This window comes from Aspergillus steynii (genome assembly GCF_002849105.1).
Source record: "Aspergillus steynii IBT 23096 chromosome Unknown P170scaffold_10, whole genome shotgun sequence".
NCBI lineage: Eukaryota > Fungi > Ascomycota > Eurotiomycetes > Eurotiales > Aspergillaceae > Aspergillus > Aspergillus steynii.
This window is the reverse complement of record NW_020194407.1, coordinates 582,006-595,672: the sequence shown is the minus strand read 5'-3', so window position 1 is coordinate 595,672 and position 13,667 is coordinate 582,006. Positions and strand designations below refer to the sequence as shown.

At 52.9% G+C, this 13,667-nt stretch overlaps 5 protein-coding genes across 5 annotated transcripts; 2 read left to right on the top strand and 3 right to left on the bottom strand.

The window, feature by feature from the left end:
• The first annotated feature begins 482 nt into the window (after positions 1 to 482).
• P170DRAFT_59972 (alternative NADH-dehydrogenase) lies at positions 483 to 2,921 on the top strand. The gene is made up of 4 exons (XM_024855294.1): positions 483 to 1,034; positions 1,145 to 1,483; positions 1,548 to 2,516; positions 2,574 to 2,921. Exons 1-4 carry the CDS (start codon positions 695 to 697, stop codon positions 2,645 to 2,647), a joined length of 1,722 nt encoding a protein of 573 aa, XP_024698987.1. The 5' UTR covers positions 483 to 694; the 3' UTR covers positions 2,648 to 2,921.
• Positions 2,922 to 3,618: 697 nt separating this feature from the next.
• P170DRAFT_393580 (dynamin-related GTPase MGM1) lies at positions 3,619 to 7,024 on the bottom strand. The gene is made up of 3 exons (XM_024846026.1): positions 6,597 to 7,024; positions 4,504 to 6,528; positions 3,619 to 4,445 (listed from the first exon to the last, which is right to left on the bottom strand). Exons 1-3 carry the CDS (start codon positions 6,892 to 6,894, stop codon positions 4,006 to 4,008), a joined length of 2,763 nt encoding a protein of 920 aa, XP_024698986.1. The 5' UTR covers positions 6,895 to 7,024; the 3' UTR covers positions 3,619 to 4,005.
• A 478-nt stretch (positions 7,025 to 7,502) lies between these two features.
• P170DRAFT_450879 (glutamine amidotransferase subunit DUG3) lies at positions 7,503 to 8,890 on the top strand (the record flags this gene model as incomplete). The annotated part of the gene is made up of 4 exons (XM_024851151.1): positions 7,503 to 7,517; positions 7,578 to 7,673; positions 7,736 to 8,468; positions 8,571 to 8,890. 4 exons carry the CDS (start codon positions 7,503 to 7,505, stop codon positions 8,888 to 8,890), a joined length of 1,164 nt encoding a protein of 387 aa, XP_024698985.1.
• A 4-nt stretch (positions 8,891 to 8,894) lies between these two features.
• Positions 8,895 to 10,474, bottom strand: P170DRAFT_441142 (PIG-Y family protein). Its single transcript, XM_024850245.1, has one exon. The coding sequence runs from the start codon at positions 10,334 to 10,336 to the stop codon at positions 9,164 to 9,166; it is 1,173 nt and encodes a 390-aa protein (XP_024698984.1). The 5' UTR covers positions 10,337 to 10,474; the 3' UTR covers positions 8,895 to 9,163.
• A 675-nt stretch (positions 10,475 to 11,149) lies between these two features.
• On the bottom strand, positions 11,150 to 13,437 carry P170DRAFT_59620 (nuclear and cytoplasmic polyadenylated RNA-binding protein pub1). The gene is made up of 5 exons (XM_024855293.1): positions 12,862 to 13,437; positions 12,669 to 12,773; positions 11,953 to 12,600; positions 11,745 to 11,877; positions 11,150 to 11,676 (listed from the first exon to the last, which is right to left on the bottom strand). Exons 1-5 carry the CDS (start codon positions 13,237 to 13,239, stop codon positions 11,507 to 11,509), a joined length of 1,434 nt encoding a protein of 477 aa, XP_024698983.1. The 5' UTR covers positions 13,240 to 13,437; the 3' UTR covers positions 11,150 to 11,506.
• Positions 13,438 to 13,667: the final 230 nt, after the last annotated feature.

Sequence of the window (13,667 nt, the reverse complement as noted above, 5' to 3'; positions counted from 1 at the left end):
TATTCCTTCTTTTCCTATCCTATTCCTAATTATTTTCATAGTATTTCAGATATTCGGGATTATGAAGCTGCTCGGGCTAAGTCGGAACCCCTAACTGTTTACTTGTCACTCTGCCAGTCCTCTGTACGGAGTAGCTCAGTTGGAAAAAGATTCAAAACCCTAGCTTCTCCTCACCTTCACGGGATCCACTTGGCAGGCGACGGCTTCATGGAACTGGAAGAGTCAGAGTCATACTGTCATACTTCGGAGGAGCTACGGAGTTCGAGGTAAAGCCCCTCACGCGTCTCCATCGGCGCTTAAACTTCCTCCCTCAGGAATTGTCTTCTCCCCTCACGAGTTCTCTCCTCATTCTCCAAATCCCTTGGATTCGGTCCCTTCAAGAAGACTCCACCGCGGAAGAATCATCGACGGCGAGTGGCAGAAAAGCCAGAACACACCGATTCGCCCAAAACAGCTTAACTGCCTCCGTCCCTTCGCTATCGTCATCTCCATTTTTTTTTTTTTTTTTTTTTCCCTCCGGCACCAAACAATTAGAATTATCTCCGTCGTCAATTGACCGAACTCCCCTTTCGTTGGTCAATTGACTCACCTCCTTCCTTTTTTTTTCTCTTTCTTTTTTTCCTTTCCCTTTTCCCTTCCTTACCCTCCGACACTCTCCCCTCCAATCCCCCTTGGGTGACCCCATCAACCGACAATGGTTGGAAGTACGCTGGCCATGCGCTCCAAGATGGTATCTCCATCCACCATGCAGTTGTCGTCGCTGTCGCGCAGGTCGCTCTCGACGCGACCCAACCTTCGCTCCGCATTCCCCGTGCGATCCGGTCTCGCCCGGCAATCTCGTCGCACCTACGCCGACGCCGCTCCCACTCCCCAGCCCAAGAAGAAGGGCTTCCGCTGGCTGCGATGGACCTGGCGTTTGACCTGGCTCACCGGTCTCGCCTTGACCGGAAACCTGGCCTACAACATCTACGAGCTGCGTCACCCCATCGATCAGGTCGAACCTGACCCTTCTAAGAAGACCCTGGTGATCCTGGGTACGTAATGATTGTCTTTCCTTCCGGCTGCTGGCTTCCGTGTGATGACGGATTGGGTCGCAGTTTCAGTCGCGACATTCCCCTACTAACCACTGTTTGTTCGCGTTCAGGTACTGGATGGGGTTCCGTTTCTCTGCTCAAGAAACTCGACACTGAGAACTACAATGTCGTCGTCGTCTCCCCCCGAAACTACTTCCTCTTCACTCCGCTGTTGCCCTCGTGTACCACCGGTCTGATCGAGCACCGCTCCATCATGGAGCCCATTCGCAACATCCTGCGCCAGAAGCAGGCCAACGTGAAGTTCTACGAAGCCGAGGCCACCAAGATCGACTACGAGAAGCGCGTCGTGTACATCAGCGACGACTCCGAGATCAAGGGTGACATCTCCCACACCGAGGTGCCCTTCGACATGCTGGTCGTTGGTGTCGGTGCCGAGAACGCGACCTTCGGTAGGGAACCCCTCTATTCGCCTCGTTCGATCGTAAACCCGCGACTAACCGCACCGGCATATAGGTATCAAGGGTGTCAAGGAGAACTCCTGCTTCCTGAAGGAGGTCGGCGACGCCCAGAAGATCCGTAAGCGCATCATGGACTGCGTTGAGACCGCCATGTTCAAGGATCAGACCGAAGAGGAGGTCAAGCGACTGCTGCACATGGTTGTCGTCGGTGGTGGCCCTACCGGTGTGGAATTCGCCGGTGAGCTGCAGGACTTCTTCGAGGACGACCTGAAGAAGTGGATCCCCGACATCCAGAAGCACTTCCATGTGACCCTGGTCGAGGCCCTCCCCAACGTGCTCCCCATGTTCTCCAAGCAGCTCATTGACTACACCGAGTCGACCTTCAAGGAGGAGGCTATCTCCATCCGCGCCAAGACCATGGTCAAGAACGTCACCGACAAGTACATCCAGGCCGAGGTCACCAAGCCCGACGGCTCCAAGGAGATCGAGACCATCCCCTACGGTCTGCTGGTCTGGGCCACCGGTAACGCCGTCCGCAACGTCGTTCGCGACCTTATGAACCAGCTGCCCGCCCAGAAGAACTCGCGTCGCGGTCTCGCCGTCAACGAATACCTGGTTGTCAACGGAACCGAGAACGTCTGGGCTGTCGGTGATTGCGCCATTACCAACTACGCTCCCACTGCCCAGGTTGCCAGCCAGGAAGGTGCCTTCCTGGCTCGTCTGTTCAACACCATGGCCAAGACCGAGTCTGTTGAGCAGGAGCTGAAGCGCCTGTCCGAGGCCCAGGCCGAGGCCAAGGGTGACGACCGCAACGAGGTCTTCGACGAGATCCGTGAGCGCCAGCGCCAGCTGCGGAGAACCAAGCAGATTGGTCCCTTCCAGTACTCGCACCAGGGAAGTCTGGCCTACATCGGAAAGGAGCGTGCGGTTGCGGACATCAGCTGGCTGAGCGGCAACATCGCAAGCGGTGGTACCATGACCTACCTCTTCTGGCGCAGTGCCTATCTGAGCATGTGCTTCAGCAGTAAGTTGCCTCTTTGCCCACTAGCTTACTGATTGTTTATCTAACTTTGATCTCTAGACCGCAACCGTGTCCTGGTCGCTGTCGACTGGATCAAGGCCAAGCTGTTCGGCCGTGACGTGTCTCGGGAGTAAAGAGATGATTCCCAATATTGGATAGAATGCGGAATCCTTGTACCACCACCAGCAAGATATGCGATGCGATGTCTATGAATATTCGGAGCGAGAGCTTTTCTGTTTCATTTCTTTTTACCCTTTCACCTGTTGATTGTTGTATTTTTCATCTTTCTTTCTCACCTTGAACCTATTCTACTTGACGCCGTTTACATGACTACCACCTTTACCTCAATCACTCTCTATCCTTTGATTTTCTTTTTTCTTTTTCTGTTCTATATCCATCGAGACGGGCTTTCTTCCCTCTGATTGATTGATTTGATTATCTTGCTTATTGGTGATTTGGTTCTCCGTCGCTTTCTTCCAAACCGAGAACAGACAAACATCGGGACAGGGATTTGTATACTCGAGCCCTCTCGTGTTCGAGACGGTTGGATCATCCTTCGAGAGACAACAAAAAGCGTGCATTTCTTTTGAACTCAGTCGGCTTGTTCTTTGAATTCCATTTCTTTGTCGTTCTTTTCTCTCTGCTTGTGTCTGTTTTTACTAGTTCTCTTTTCTTTGTGTGTATGTGTGTGTATGGATTAGATAGACCGGGGTTTTCTTTTCTTTTTTTTTTGCGTTTAGACTTTTCCTCGTTAGATTGGTTTTTGTTTTGGTCTTTAGTTCGGAAGGCCTTAATTATTATTATCTTTTTTGTTATTTTTATCTCTTCATTTTTATTTTCATTTTTTAAATTTCAATCCCTGCTCTTGTTGGTGTTTGGTCGATTGGTTGGATTTGATATCTTCTTATTACTTACTATTTATACTTACTATTTATACTCTATTTTATTTAATTCTTTGTTTACCACTAGTGTTCGTTTCAATGTTTTTATCCTACTCCACTCTGCCTGCGGATTACCTCCATCGAGACAATTACAATTACAATTCCGAGCTAGACGAATGGACGGATGGTGGACCCATTACCGGAACTACTTAGGTAGGTGCCCAGTCATTCTGATTCAGAAAATAACCAACAGATCCTATTGGGCCACGATCTAACGATTAATAATACCGGGAGAGGTAAAAGGTGAAAAGAAAGAAGCAGGAGAAGGAGAAGTAGAAGGAAAGCAATCGCTGTTGTGAGTGGATAAACGCCTATCCTGATCTTGTTGAACTATAAACAATTCCCTAGAGTTTTGAGACATTTGGTATACAGGAGAAAGAAGGGGGGGAAGGATAGACGCTGATCGCAAGGAGATAAAAGGGGAATGAGGAAAAAGAGAGAAGAGGTAGTAGAGAAGGGGAGAACGAAGTATATGTAGTTATGCAATGCATGAAAAGCAGAGAAGGGACGGCTAACGAATGGGGTCAAGGAGTAGAAAGAGACGAGCTTGATTAGAATAGATTCCACCCGCGATTCCTCGACTCCTTGGTGGCCAAAGGACGGTCCGTTCGTCGGTGCTTGCTGCGTCCATCGAGCTGTCGGATGCTTTCGATCTTTTGCAGGGCTAATTCGAGCAGCTCCTTCTTCTTGATCACGTCGAGATGCTTGCGGATGCGCGGGTCTTCGCGCGCGAACCGTTCGACCTCAGCGTCGGAGAGGTGGCGGCCGAGACGCATGTCTAGTTCACGGGGGAAGTTGTAGTAGAATTCGGAGAGGAGCTCGACGTTGAGGAAGAGGACAGCGGTCGAGGTGAGTTTGTCGGCCACGACGTCGAGGAAGACCTCAGGGCAGTAGTATTTGTTCTTCTTGGAGGCGCACTGCTTGGAGCGGATGGCGAGCAGGCGCATCTTGAGGAGATCGGCGCGATCTCGGAGGAAGACGCTTTCGCGGCCTGAAAGATACAGATTAGCTTGGGTAGGGTAGAGGAAGGGAAGCAAAGGGGACAATACCGGTAGCTAAGAGGGCGGCACTGAATCCGCCAGCACCAGCAGTGCTGGCAACGTCACCTTCCAGGAGGAATTCACCCTTGCGGACCTTGTCCACAAATGCCATGACATCCTTAAGCTTCCTCTTGCCGACGTTGTCCTCGACACGCCGCATAGCGGCCTCACAGGCTCGAAGTTCATCCTTCAGCACCTTGCTAACATTCTCTCGTCCCTTGACCCACTCCGGGTCCTCAACTTCAATCTCGAATTTGTATGGTTTGATGCAGTTCTCGACTTGATCACTGGTGCTGAAGAATCGGTCATTCAAGATGCTATTGCAGGCATCCACGATCTGCTTTTGAGCGTAGGGGTGGGAGGCAAAGGTAGAGTTGGCCAGTAATCGGTCAACGTGGGATTGGATTGCATTAGCGACGACCGTCGTGGCGAGTCTTCCGATACCAAGTTTCGTCAGTGAAGAAGTCGACCCGTCCAGCTTACGGTTCCAATACTGGGAATCCAGGTCCGCCTTGGGGAGGTCACTGAGAGGGTCCAGCTCGGGTAGTATAGGAGCCAAGTCGTCAATGGGTTTGTTCCAGTATCGCTGGGCCAAGATGTCCATTACCCGCTGGTCCAATTCGTTCTTCAGCATTTCGCGAACCTGAGGCCGACCGAAGTTTTCGGCAAATGCTTTGAAGGAGTGTTTAAAGCTATCCAAGCTCTCGGCAAGATATGACTCGGCGCTCAAGGGACGGTCGTTATATTGCACCTTGAACTCGTACGTCGCTTCCTCGAGCTCCTGACTGATAGCATCCCTAGTGCCTGCTAGGCTCGATGCCATAGTCTGCTCGAGAACATGCATCAGTTTGTTGCGCAGAGTCGTAACACCAATCGATAGGTCGGACTGGGAGCCGAACTCCTGAGGGTGGGCCGAAAAGTAGGCATTCTCGTTCTTCAGGATCGCGCTCGTGATGTTGCCACTTCCTCTGGAGAACAAAGCAGTAGTCTGAGGAATGCGACAGACCACGCCCACGTATCCCAGGCGCAGAGGGTATTTCTTGTCCGAAAGAATGTTGACGCCACGGTCTGGGTCAACAAGATCCATCTTGGTGATGACACCGATCGTCCTCTCACCGCGAGGATCCACCCGTCGGCTTGCTCGTAGAGCTGTCGAGTTGGCGAGATCCACATCTGCCGCAGAGATAGCCAGAATGACATTTGGAGCCTGGATATACTTGTCGCAGAGGTCGGAGATCTTCTGCTTCAGCTCCGGCGGCTGGTCTTGTCCGGCCACTTGAATGTAACCGGGAAGGTCGATAAGGGAGAGGTCAGGAACGTTGGGAGAGTAGATAGAGAGTTGAATCGGGTCGTCGGTGACGCAGTCCTTTTCCGGGACAGCGAGATTAAGGTCGGTTAATGTGCGCTGGATTTGAGAAAAGTCGGTAACTTTCCCCAGCCCAAGGGCCGGGAATTCACCATATTCGGCTTGTGCATTCGGGGTGTTAACCAAGGTAAGCTCGATGGGTCGACGAGTGACCATGTTTGAGCCTTTCGGCAAGAATTCATGCCCCACGATGGCCTCCAGAACAGAGCTTTTACCAGAAGACTGCGATCCAATGACCACAATCGACGGCAGAGTAAGCGTGTTGGACTGCCCGACCGACGACAAAATGTTCCGAATCTCAATCATCTTCCGAGTAAGAAGCATCATCTGGTCATCCTCGGCAACCTCTCTGCTAGTTCGAATATCTTCCTCGTCCGAATCGTATCCAAAGGCAGTTCCGGTCGCAGCTGCGGCGCCGAGTCCGGCCCTGCTTTCCTGTGGAGGCTTGCCCCCTCCTCCTGAGGAACCACCGTTGCCCGACTGTGAATCCTCATCGACTCGAAGAATCTTCTGTAACCATTCCGGGAGTTCCACATCTTCTTTCGTCTTTTGCCAGCCCCGTTGTGTCTGCTCCGCCATACCTGAAATTCCCACGAACAGGGTCGAAGCCGTATCGCTCGCCGTTTCCCCCGCTCTCTTCAAAACGTCAATAGCATAATTACCGGCCTCTGTGACACACCAAAAACCCCATCATTAGTTTGACTCGAGCGGAAAGGAACCGATGGGATAGACCTACGCGTAGCCTGGTACTGAAAATAAGCCAACCCGGCAACCATAGCCCCTCCAAACATGGCCGGCACGCGGACTAGCTTCATGGCCAATTTAGGGAGAATGCGGGCAAACGAGATGTTTCGCACCGCGGGGACATTGTGAATCGAGTTGGCGCCGACGGGCCAGGCCCGGCCTCGGAGAGCAGCACCTCCATCAGACCGTAGAAGACCGCCAGTCCTGGCACCGGCGTTGTGAAGATGGCGGGCCAAAAGACCCGTCCGCAGCAGCGGAACCAGACGGTGGGAGAGGATTCTCCCGCTCATGGTTCTAGAGATGTCATGCACCGCAAATCAATCAGGGAGAAAGGGATGGTCATCTCCCGGGCTAGTCAGCCACGGGAATCTCTCTGGGAAATGATCCTGGGAGGTTAAGGTACGGTGTGGGAAGATGATGCGGATGAAGATGAATGCCGGAGAGAAAAAGGCGGAGCGAATCGAATGTCATCGCTGCCTCAGGCGGACACCCCGTGACCTGCGCAAGTGGCCGCTGCGCCGCCCGTAGCGAGTCGGTGTGAGTCACGTGTGGTCAGATGGCGACATTGTCGCGGCCTGCGACGAACAGCGGCTGATCAAATACTTTTCTTTTCTTTGATTTTCTGAAACTCGTCGTTCCTTTCAATCAACTCGTCGCGAAGCCATCCATCGGGGTGACTTGAATTGGGTTGAACGTTGTGGCCGTTGCGCCCTCCAATCGCGGAGAACTAAAAACGAAGCTCCGTCACTCTCTTATCAGCTTTGCGATTTCGGCCGCCGAAAACCAATATTCTACTTATTCTTGCGTCTGAATTCTGCTGGTCCAGAACTCTGTTGTTGGAAGTCTTCGGCCTGGTCTCGAAACTAGCTCCGTGAACTGGAGCTTTGTATTGTTCATTATGTGTCGCTTTCTGGTATGTTGATGCTGGTATTGATGTCATTCATGGAACTATCTGACCGCTCCTTCACGTTAGGTATACAAAGGCAGCCATGAGATCCGTCTCAGCAAGCTAGTCACAGAACCGAGTCACTCGATTCTGACTCAATCGTATGATTCTCGTTTAAGACTCGTGAGATTCCTACTGCGCATCCTTTGTTCCATTGCATCATGTCCATCTAACCGCCCCAAAAGGACAACCGCCGTCCCGTCAACGGCGATGGCTTCGGAGTCGGTTTCTACACCGACCCCAAGCTCGGGCCTGAGCCGTGCATCTTCACGTCGACGCTGCCGGCCTGGAACTGCGAGAACCTGGAACGGCTGGCGTCGAAGACGTGCTCGGACTTGATCTTCGCGCACGTGCGCGCCACGACGGAGGGCGCGCTCTCCGACAACAACTGCCACCCCTTCCAGCACCAGACGCTGATGTGGATGCACAACGGCGGCATTGGCGGCTGGCACTACATCAAGCGCATGCTGGCCGACTCGCTCGCGGACCGCTGGTACCTGGGCGTCAAGGGCGGCACCGACAGCGAGTGGGCCTTCGCGCTGTTCCTCGACCTCCTGGAGAAGGAGGGCGTCGATCCCAGCTGTGACCCCGGGCCGGAAGGGTTTGGGCAAGCTCTGCTGCGGAAAGTCATGGTGAAGACTATCGCGAAGATCAACGAGTTCATTCGCGACATCCCCAAGCGGCATAATGTGTCCGGGGTGGAGACGCGCAGTCTGCTGAACTTTGCGGTGACGGATGGGCATACAGTGGTTTGTACGCGGTACATCAGTAGCAAGACAGATGAGCCGGCGAGTCTGTACTTTTCGTCCGGGACGAAGTGGAAGGAGGGGAAGGATCAGGGGCACTTCAAGATGGAGAGGCATGATAAGGGTGCGGATATTGTGTTGGTGGCAAGCGAGCCGATTACTTTCGAGAGACGTGAGATGGCCTTTTTCTATTCTTCCCTTGTTTTCCCCCTTGGAGATTTGATGGCGGTGGATTCCGATGATCTTGAATATTCGCTAACCCTCGTGCTCTTAGATAACTGGGTCTCGGTCCCGGCGAACTCGATTGTCACGATTCACAAGCAAACGGTACTTCTGCATCCCATCTTGGATGAGTTCTACAGCGAGGACTTGAACCACGACCGCTCCTCCTGCTACGCCGTGTCCAAGGGTCTCGTGAGCACCGCACCGGGAACAACGGTGCACCCAAAGAACGTCGATGGTTCTACCAGAGCAGCAGAGCCCGAATTGCCAGCGCCGGCTGCGAGCGCGCAAAATTGGGGGCCTGACGACCTCAGTGCGCAGATGGCGCAACACCGAATAGCATGCGCGAACCAATGTGCTGTATCACATTAATGGGGAGATATACGAACTGAATCATATAGGGCAGCGGTTAGATGTACGGGTTGATATCGGAGTCGGGAAATATGGAGTTATCTTGGGGTTATATCGTTTCTTTCCCTTTCTGATTTGGGTGGAATATGGAGATATTTCATTTAATATAGCCTTCTCACGGGGGCTTCTGTGGATTTGCATTAGAAATTACATCTATCGGATAGTGGAGCCAAAGGCATGTGCATAGGAATGAAACGCAAAAAGAAAGCATTTCGGCAGATGAAATCACCACATTCATATATCTTCCCCAGATATATTCGCATGTTTGAAATACTTCATCCCTACCCACGCAATGATCACCCACACCCAGGACATGACCGCCGTTAGGATGATCAGAGCAGGATAATACCCCACGATAGGCAGGGTGGGATCATCCTCCAGCTCCGGAGGCGCATACGGAGTCTCGCCTACATCCCACGCCCAACTCCAGACGCTAAAGCAGCTTCCCATCCCGACCACAAAAACGAGCCACGTCACGATCAAGATAATCCAGCCCCACCACTCCGTCTCCGAGTAGTCCCACACCATCTCCTGGCTGGTCGTCATGTCCGCTGGATGCGTTGCGAGAGGCGATTTCGCCCGGTGCATGGCCCGGTATTTCGGGTCCGCCTGGAGCGCATAGTATGAATCCGAGCTCGGTGACGCAGCCGGAAGATGTAACCCCGCGGCGGCAGCAACGGCCGCGTTGGTATTTTTGACTCGGGGGAACGACATGATATCCTCCTCATCGGTGGTGATCTCGCCTAGGCTGTCTTTCGAGGGATTCTGCTGGTGTCGCGGAGCGGAAGGGGAGGAGGTGGAGAGGGATCGTTGGGGCGCATTCATCATGTTCCATTCCGAATTCTCTCCCGAATTGGTTGCCTCCCGGTACGAGGGTTCATGAGGAGTGATTTCGTGCTCGGGGGAAATGGGCGAGGCCAACGGTCGCAATGGCGTCGTGGAGTTTGAAGGGAGCGACGGAGGTGTATGCGGAGGGAAAAGATGCGGGTGCTGTGGTCGGTGGTGCTGCTCGGAGGGTTCGTCTGCACGTAAGACGTCGACCGGGGCTCTATTGGTCTTTTTGTCGCGAAAGTCGAGTCTCGTGCTCAGTAAGGCTGCCTTTCTCAGCGAGCCCCTCCGTCTCCGCGTTCGCCGATGTTGCAAGGCACTCGACATGGCCCTGCTGCCGCCCCGTAAGCTGGCGCCGAAATCGTCGCCATCGGGTCGGTCGAGGCCCGAATGGCTTCTCTCGGGGGTGTTCTGGGTGGCCTGGATCATCCGCAGAAAGGAGAGCTTGGAAAGTAAAGAGCCGGAGGAGCTGCGTTTGTGTCCACTGCTGGCGCTCCCGGAGCGAGTCCGGCCTGCGAGTTGATCGTCATCGCCTAGCGATGACAGAGCCACGCTTTTACCGTCGCTAGCATCGTCCATTGGCGGCAATGGGCACGGCTAGCGCAGCTGGCCGTTAGCATGCCCACATCCGAAGGTCCACTATCAGGATTGCGCCGTCGTCCCTGGATTTTCGGGTCGGAAACCCATCAGCTAAAATCGACACGAGAGCGACAGGAAGGGGGAGGTCAAAGAGTTTAGGTGCGATCTTAGTTGGCGACCAAAAGCCAAGGCGGTGGCGCCCTTTCGGGACTGCCGCCTTCTAGACTCCTTCTCCGCACCGTCGCCATTGGACCGTTCCTGCCGCTGCTACTCCGGAGTACATCGTGGAGTGTCTGCCTCTACTCCGTAGTCTCGAGTTCTGCTGAATACACCATTCAAGGCTAACGAATGCTACTCAAGATAAACCGCTCGGGCGACATTCCAAAAGTATGGTAGAAGCAAATAGGTATATTGTCCGAAACGCCAGAACATGAAGTCGCAGATGACTTGGTATCATAAAAGAAAAAGAAGATACTGGGAAGCAGAAATCAAACGAGTTGATCTGGTTGATCGACGTTGTCTGGGAAGATGAACAGAGAAAAAAGAGCGCTATCAGACAAAGGAGGCCCGGTACAGATGTTGGTCTCGCGCCGCAGGCGACGGAACAAATCGCAGAACAGGCCACGCATACAAACTTAGAAAGATACGATACAGACTTGGGAGCAAGCAATTTCCCAAATAATGATCCAAAATGCGGGTTCAGAAGCGAACGAAAACTTTTAGTTAATTCCGGCAGAACGCTTGAATCGGAAGTCCAAGAAGCTCTTGATCAAAGTTGCGCACACTTGAAGGAAAAGAGCATAGAAAGGTTGACAACAAGATGGACTTGGGGTATTGGGTGTACGATAACACACAAAAATTTCATTTCAAGAAAGAAAGCATTGGAGAATGGGGAGATGCGCTTAGAAAAAGAAATTCACTTAAGGCAATCATAAGAAAGAAACAGGAGTAAGAGATACGAAAGAGAATGATAACTGGAAGATGTGAAGATAAGGAAATATTAAAGGGGGAGAGAGTAGGAAAAGGAGAGAGAAAGGGAGGGAGGAAAGAGAAGGGAAAGGCTTCTTCATCACTGTTGCTGCCGTAGATGACTGAACTCACACTCCACGATCCAAGGTGAGGCGGGGAGGGCAAGGTGCGCCGTGTAGCGAATGTCCATCGGGAAACGACCTAAGCTTGATAGTTTCCGAAGCCGTTGCCAAAATTGGCGTTGTTTGCCTGGTTCCAGCCAGAATTAGGGGTAGCCTGTCCGCGGCCGTACCCGGCGTTTGCTGGCACTTGGCCGTAGCCTTGACCGGCCATTCCAGCCTGGTCCCAACCCCTTCCAGCTGGGTTCGGACCTAGAAGTCGGACGAATTAGACAAGCCCATGGCCGAAGAAAAAGGGACCCGGGAAAAGGATAATTTACCTTGAGGAGTCATGGGAGCGCCCGGGCCGCCATACTGGGGGAAAAACGGCTGAGGGCTGTTGTTGAAGGGAGAGTTGCCCTGCTGACCGGAGAAGTTGTCAAACTGACCGGTGGGGGGGCGATCCTTACCCCACTGTAGGGCTCCATTAGTGACACGAGTACAAACAAAAAAGGGGGGGGGAGGGTAGGGGGAGGCTTGAGAACGTACACTGCACTTCAAGGGGCGGCCATTGACGTTGTACCCGTTCAGTTGGCAGATGGCCATGGCAGCGTTTTCGTGACTGTCCATTTTGATGAATGCAAAGCCACGGTCCGCCTGAAGACGGGTCTCGAGGACGTAGCCGAAGTTCTGGAAAAGCGGGACAAGATCGTTCTGCGTGGTGTAAGGGGTCAGGTTGCCCACGTAGCACGTGGTCTGCCACTGAGGGGTTTGCTGGACGACCATGTCGTAGCTCTGGATGCCATGGGTGGGGAAATGATGATGGCCGAAAGGCGTGGTCGGAGTCATGCCCATGGCTGCCATGGCCTGCTGCTGAGAGATGGAAGGCTGTCCCTTTTGGTTGGCCCAGTTGCAGCGGATCGCACGAGAACCAAGCCATTCACCATCCATCGATCCCAAAGCCTTATCGGCGTCGGAACGATCGCGGAAAGCGACGAAACCGTAGCCGCGAGAGCGACCGGTCTTCATGTCCCACATGACCCGAGCCTCGGAAACGGAGCCAAACGCAGAGAAGGCCTGGAGAAGGACGTCGTCGTTGACCTCGTTGCTCAAATCGCCAACAAAGATGTGGAAGTGGTTCGAAGTATCCTCCTTAGTCATGGTGGTGGACTGGTAGGCCCAGTTGACCCGGATTTCCTGTTAACAGCGATCAGAACAGCTTCCTCCTGGGAAAGTAAACGAAGAACCATATCGCGCTCGCATACCGACTGGTGGATGCGGCGCCCGTTGAGAGTCTGCATGGCTCTCTCAGCGGCGCCGGGGTCGTCGAATTCAACAAAGCCGTAGTTGTATCCTTTGCTGTTAAACTTCTGTGGGAGTCAGCACGAAAAAGAAAACCAGGTCAGCCTTCAGCCGAGGGGGAACGCTTCCGAAGGCCACAGTCAATGTTATACTCACGTTCTTGTCGGGGATGATCTTGACGCTGATGACATGGCCGGTGGTCTCGAAGATTTGTTTCAGGATATCCTCGGTGACCCTGTGGTCGAGACCGCCGACGTACAGAGCCCGTTTGTTTGGTTCGGGGGCAGCCCGACGAACAAATCCACCCGCGCTGGTCGGGGACATCATGTTTCCAGACATTGGAGAGGTGATAGCTGTTGGAATCGGGTTGGTATTCTGGGGAATCACAACGGGCGGACGAGGAGGAGGGGGCATGTGGGAGGGATTGGCCTGACCATTGCCCTGAGACGCATCGTACTGCTGGCCTGAAGCAGCAGTCGAAGGCTGCGGAGGTGGGAGGGTAGAAGAGGTCGAGGCGGGCACGTTGTCGGCCATTGTCGAAAGAGCACAAGCTGCAGTATACACAAGAAGAGAAGAAAAAAACTGATCACTGAAATGATTGAACGGACAGGTCAATAGATGCTGGAGACGATTTCTGACGGGTGCTTCGGGGTAAATATGACAATTATTTTTTTGGGGGGAGGGACGGGACGATGCAGGGCGTTACGCAGTCACAGAATTGGCTGAAGTCGAAAGGCGGAAAGTGACGCGGGGATCAGGACAAAAAAAAAAAAGAGGAAGAGAAAAACAAAGAAAAGAAAAGAAGAGGTGGTAGATCATACAATAAAGCTCAATATTAACCGTCGTTTAGAACGACCGCGACGAGGGGAAAAAGACAGAAAAGGAAAAAGTAGAAGAGGAAGAAAAAAAATAGAAGACAAACGGTGAAGAAATGGTAGCTTTGGTGATTAAAAAAAGCGCTA

Bases quoted from the DNA above. Each gene is read 5' to 3' on its own strand.
- P170DRAFT_59972 (XM_024855294.1), top strand. From the start codon at position 695: ATGGTTGGAAGTACGCTGGCCATGCGCTCCAAGATGGTATCTCCATCC. The intron at 1,035-1,144 runs GTACGTAATGAT...GTTCGCGTTCAG, and splicing joins GAAGACCCTGGTGATCCTGG to GTACTGGATGGGGTTCCGTT. The intron at 1,484-1,547 runs GTAGGGAACCCC...ACCGGCATATAG, and splicing joins TGCCGAGAACGCGACCTTCG to GTATCAAGGGTGTCAAGGAG.
- P170DRAFT_393580 (XM_024846026.1), bottom strand. From the start codon at position 6,894: ATGAGCGGGAGAATCCTCTCCCACCGTCTGGTTCCGCTGCTGCGGACG. The intron at 6,529-6,596 runs GTAGGTCTATCC...GGTGTGTCACAG, and splicing joins TTTTCAGTACCAGGCTACGC to AGGCCGGTAATTATGCTATT. The intron at 4,446-4,503 runs GTATTGTCCCCT...TGTATCTTTCAG, and splicing joins TGCCGCCCTCTTAGCTACCG to GCCGCGAAAGCGTCTTCCTC.
- P170DRAFT_441142 (XM_024850245.1), bottom strand. From the start codon at position 10,336: ATGGACGATGCTAGCGACGGTAAAAGCGTGGCTCTGTCATCGCTAGGC.
- P170DRAFT_59620 (XM_024855293.1), bottom strand. From the start codon at position 13,239: ATGGCCGACAACGTGCCCGCCTCGACCTCTTCTACCCTCCCACCTCCG. The intron at 12,601-12,668 runs GTATGCGAGCGC...CGCTGTTAACAG, and splicing joins GGCGCCGCATCCACCAGTCG to GAAATCCGGGTCAACTGGGC. The intron at 11,878-11,952 runs GTACGTTCTCAA...GGAGCCCTACAG, and splicing joins GCCGCCCCTTGAAGTGCAGT to TGGGGTAAGGATCGCCCCCC.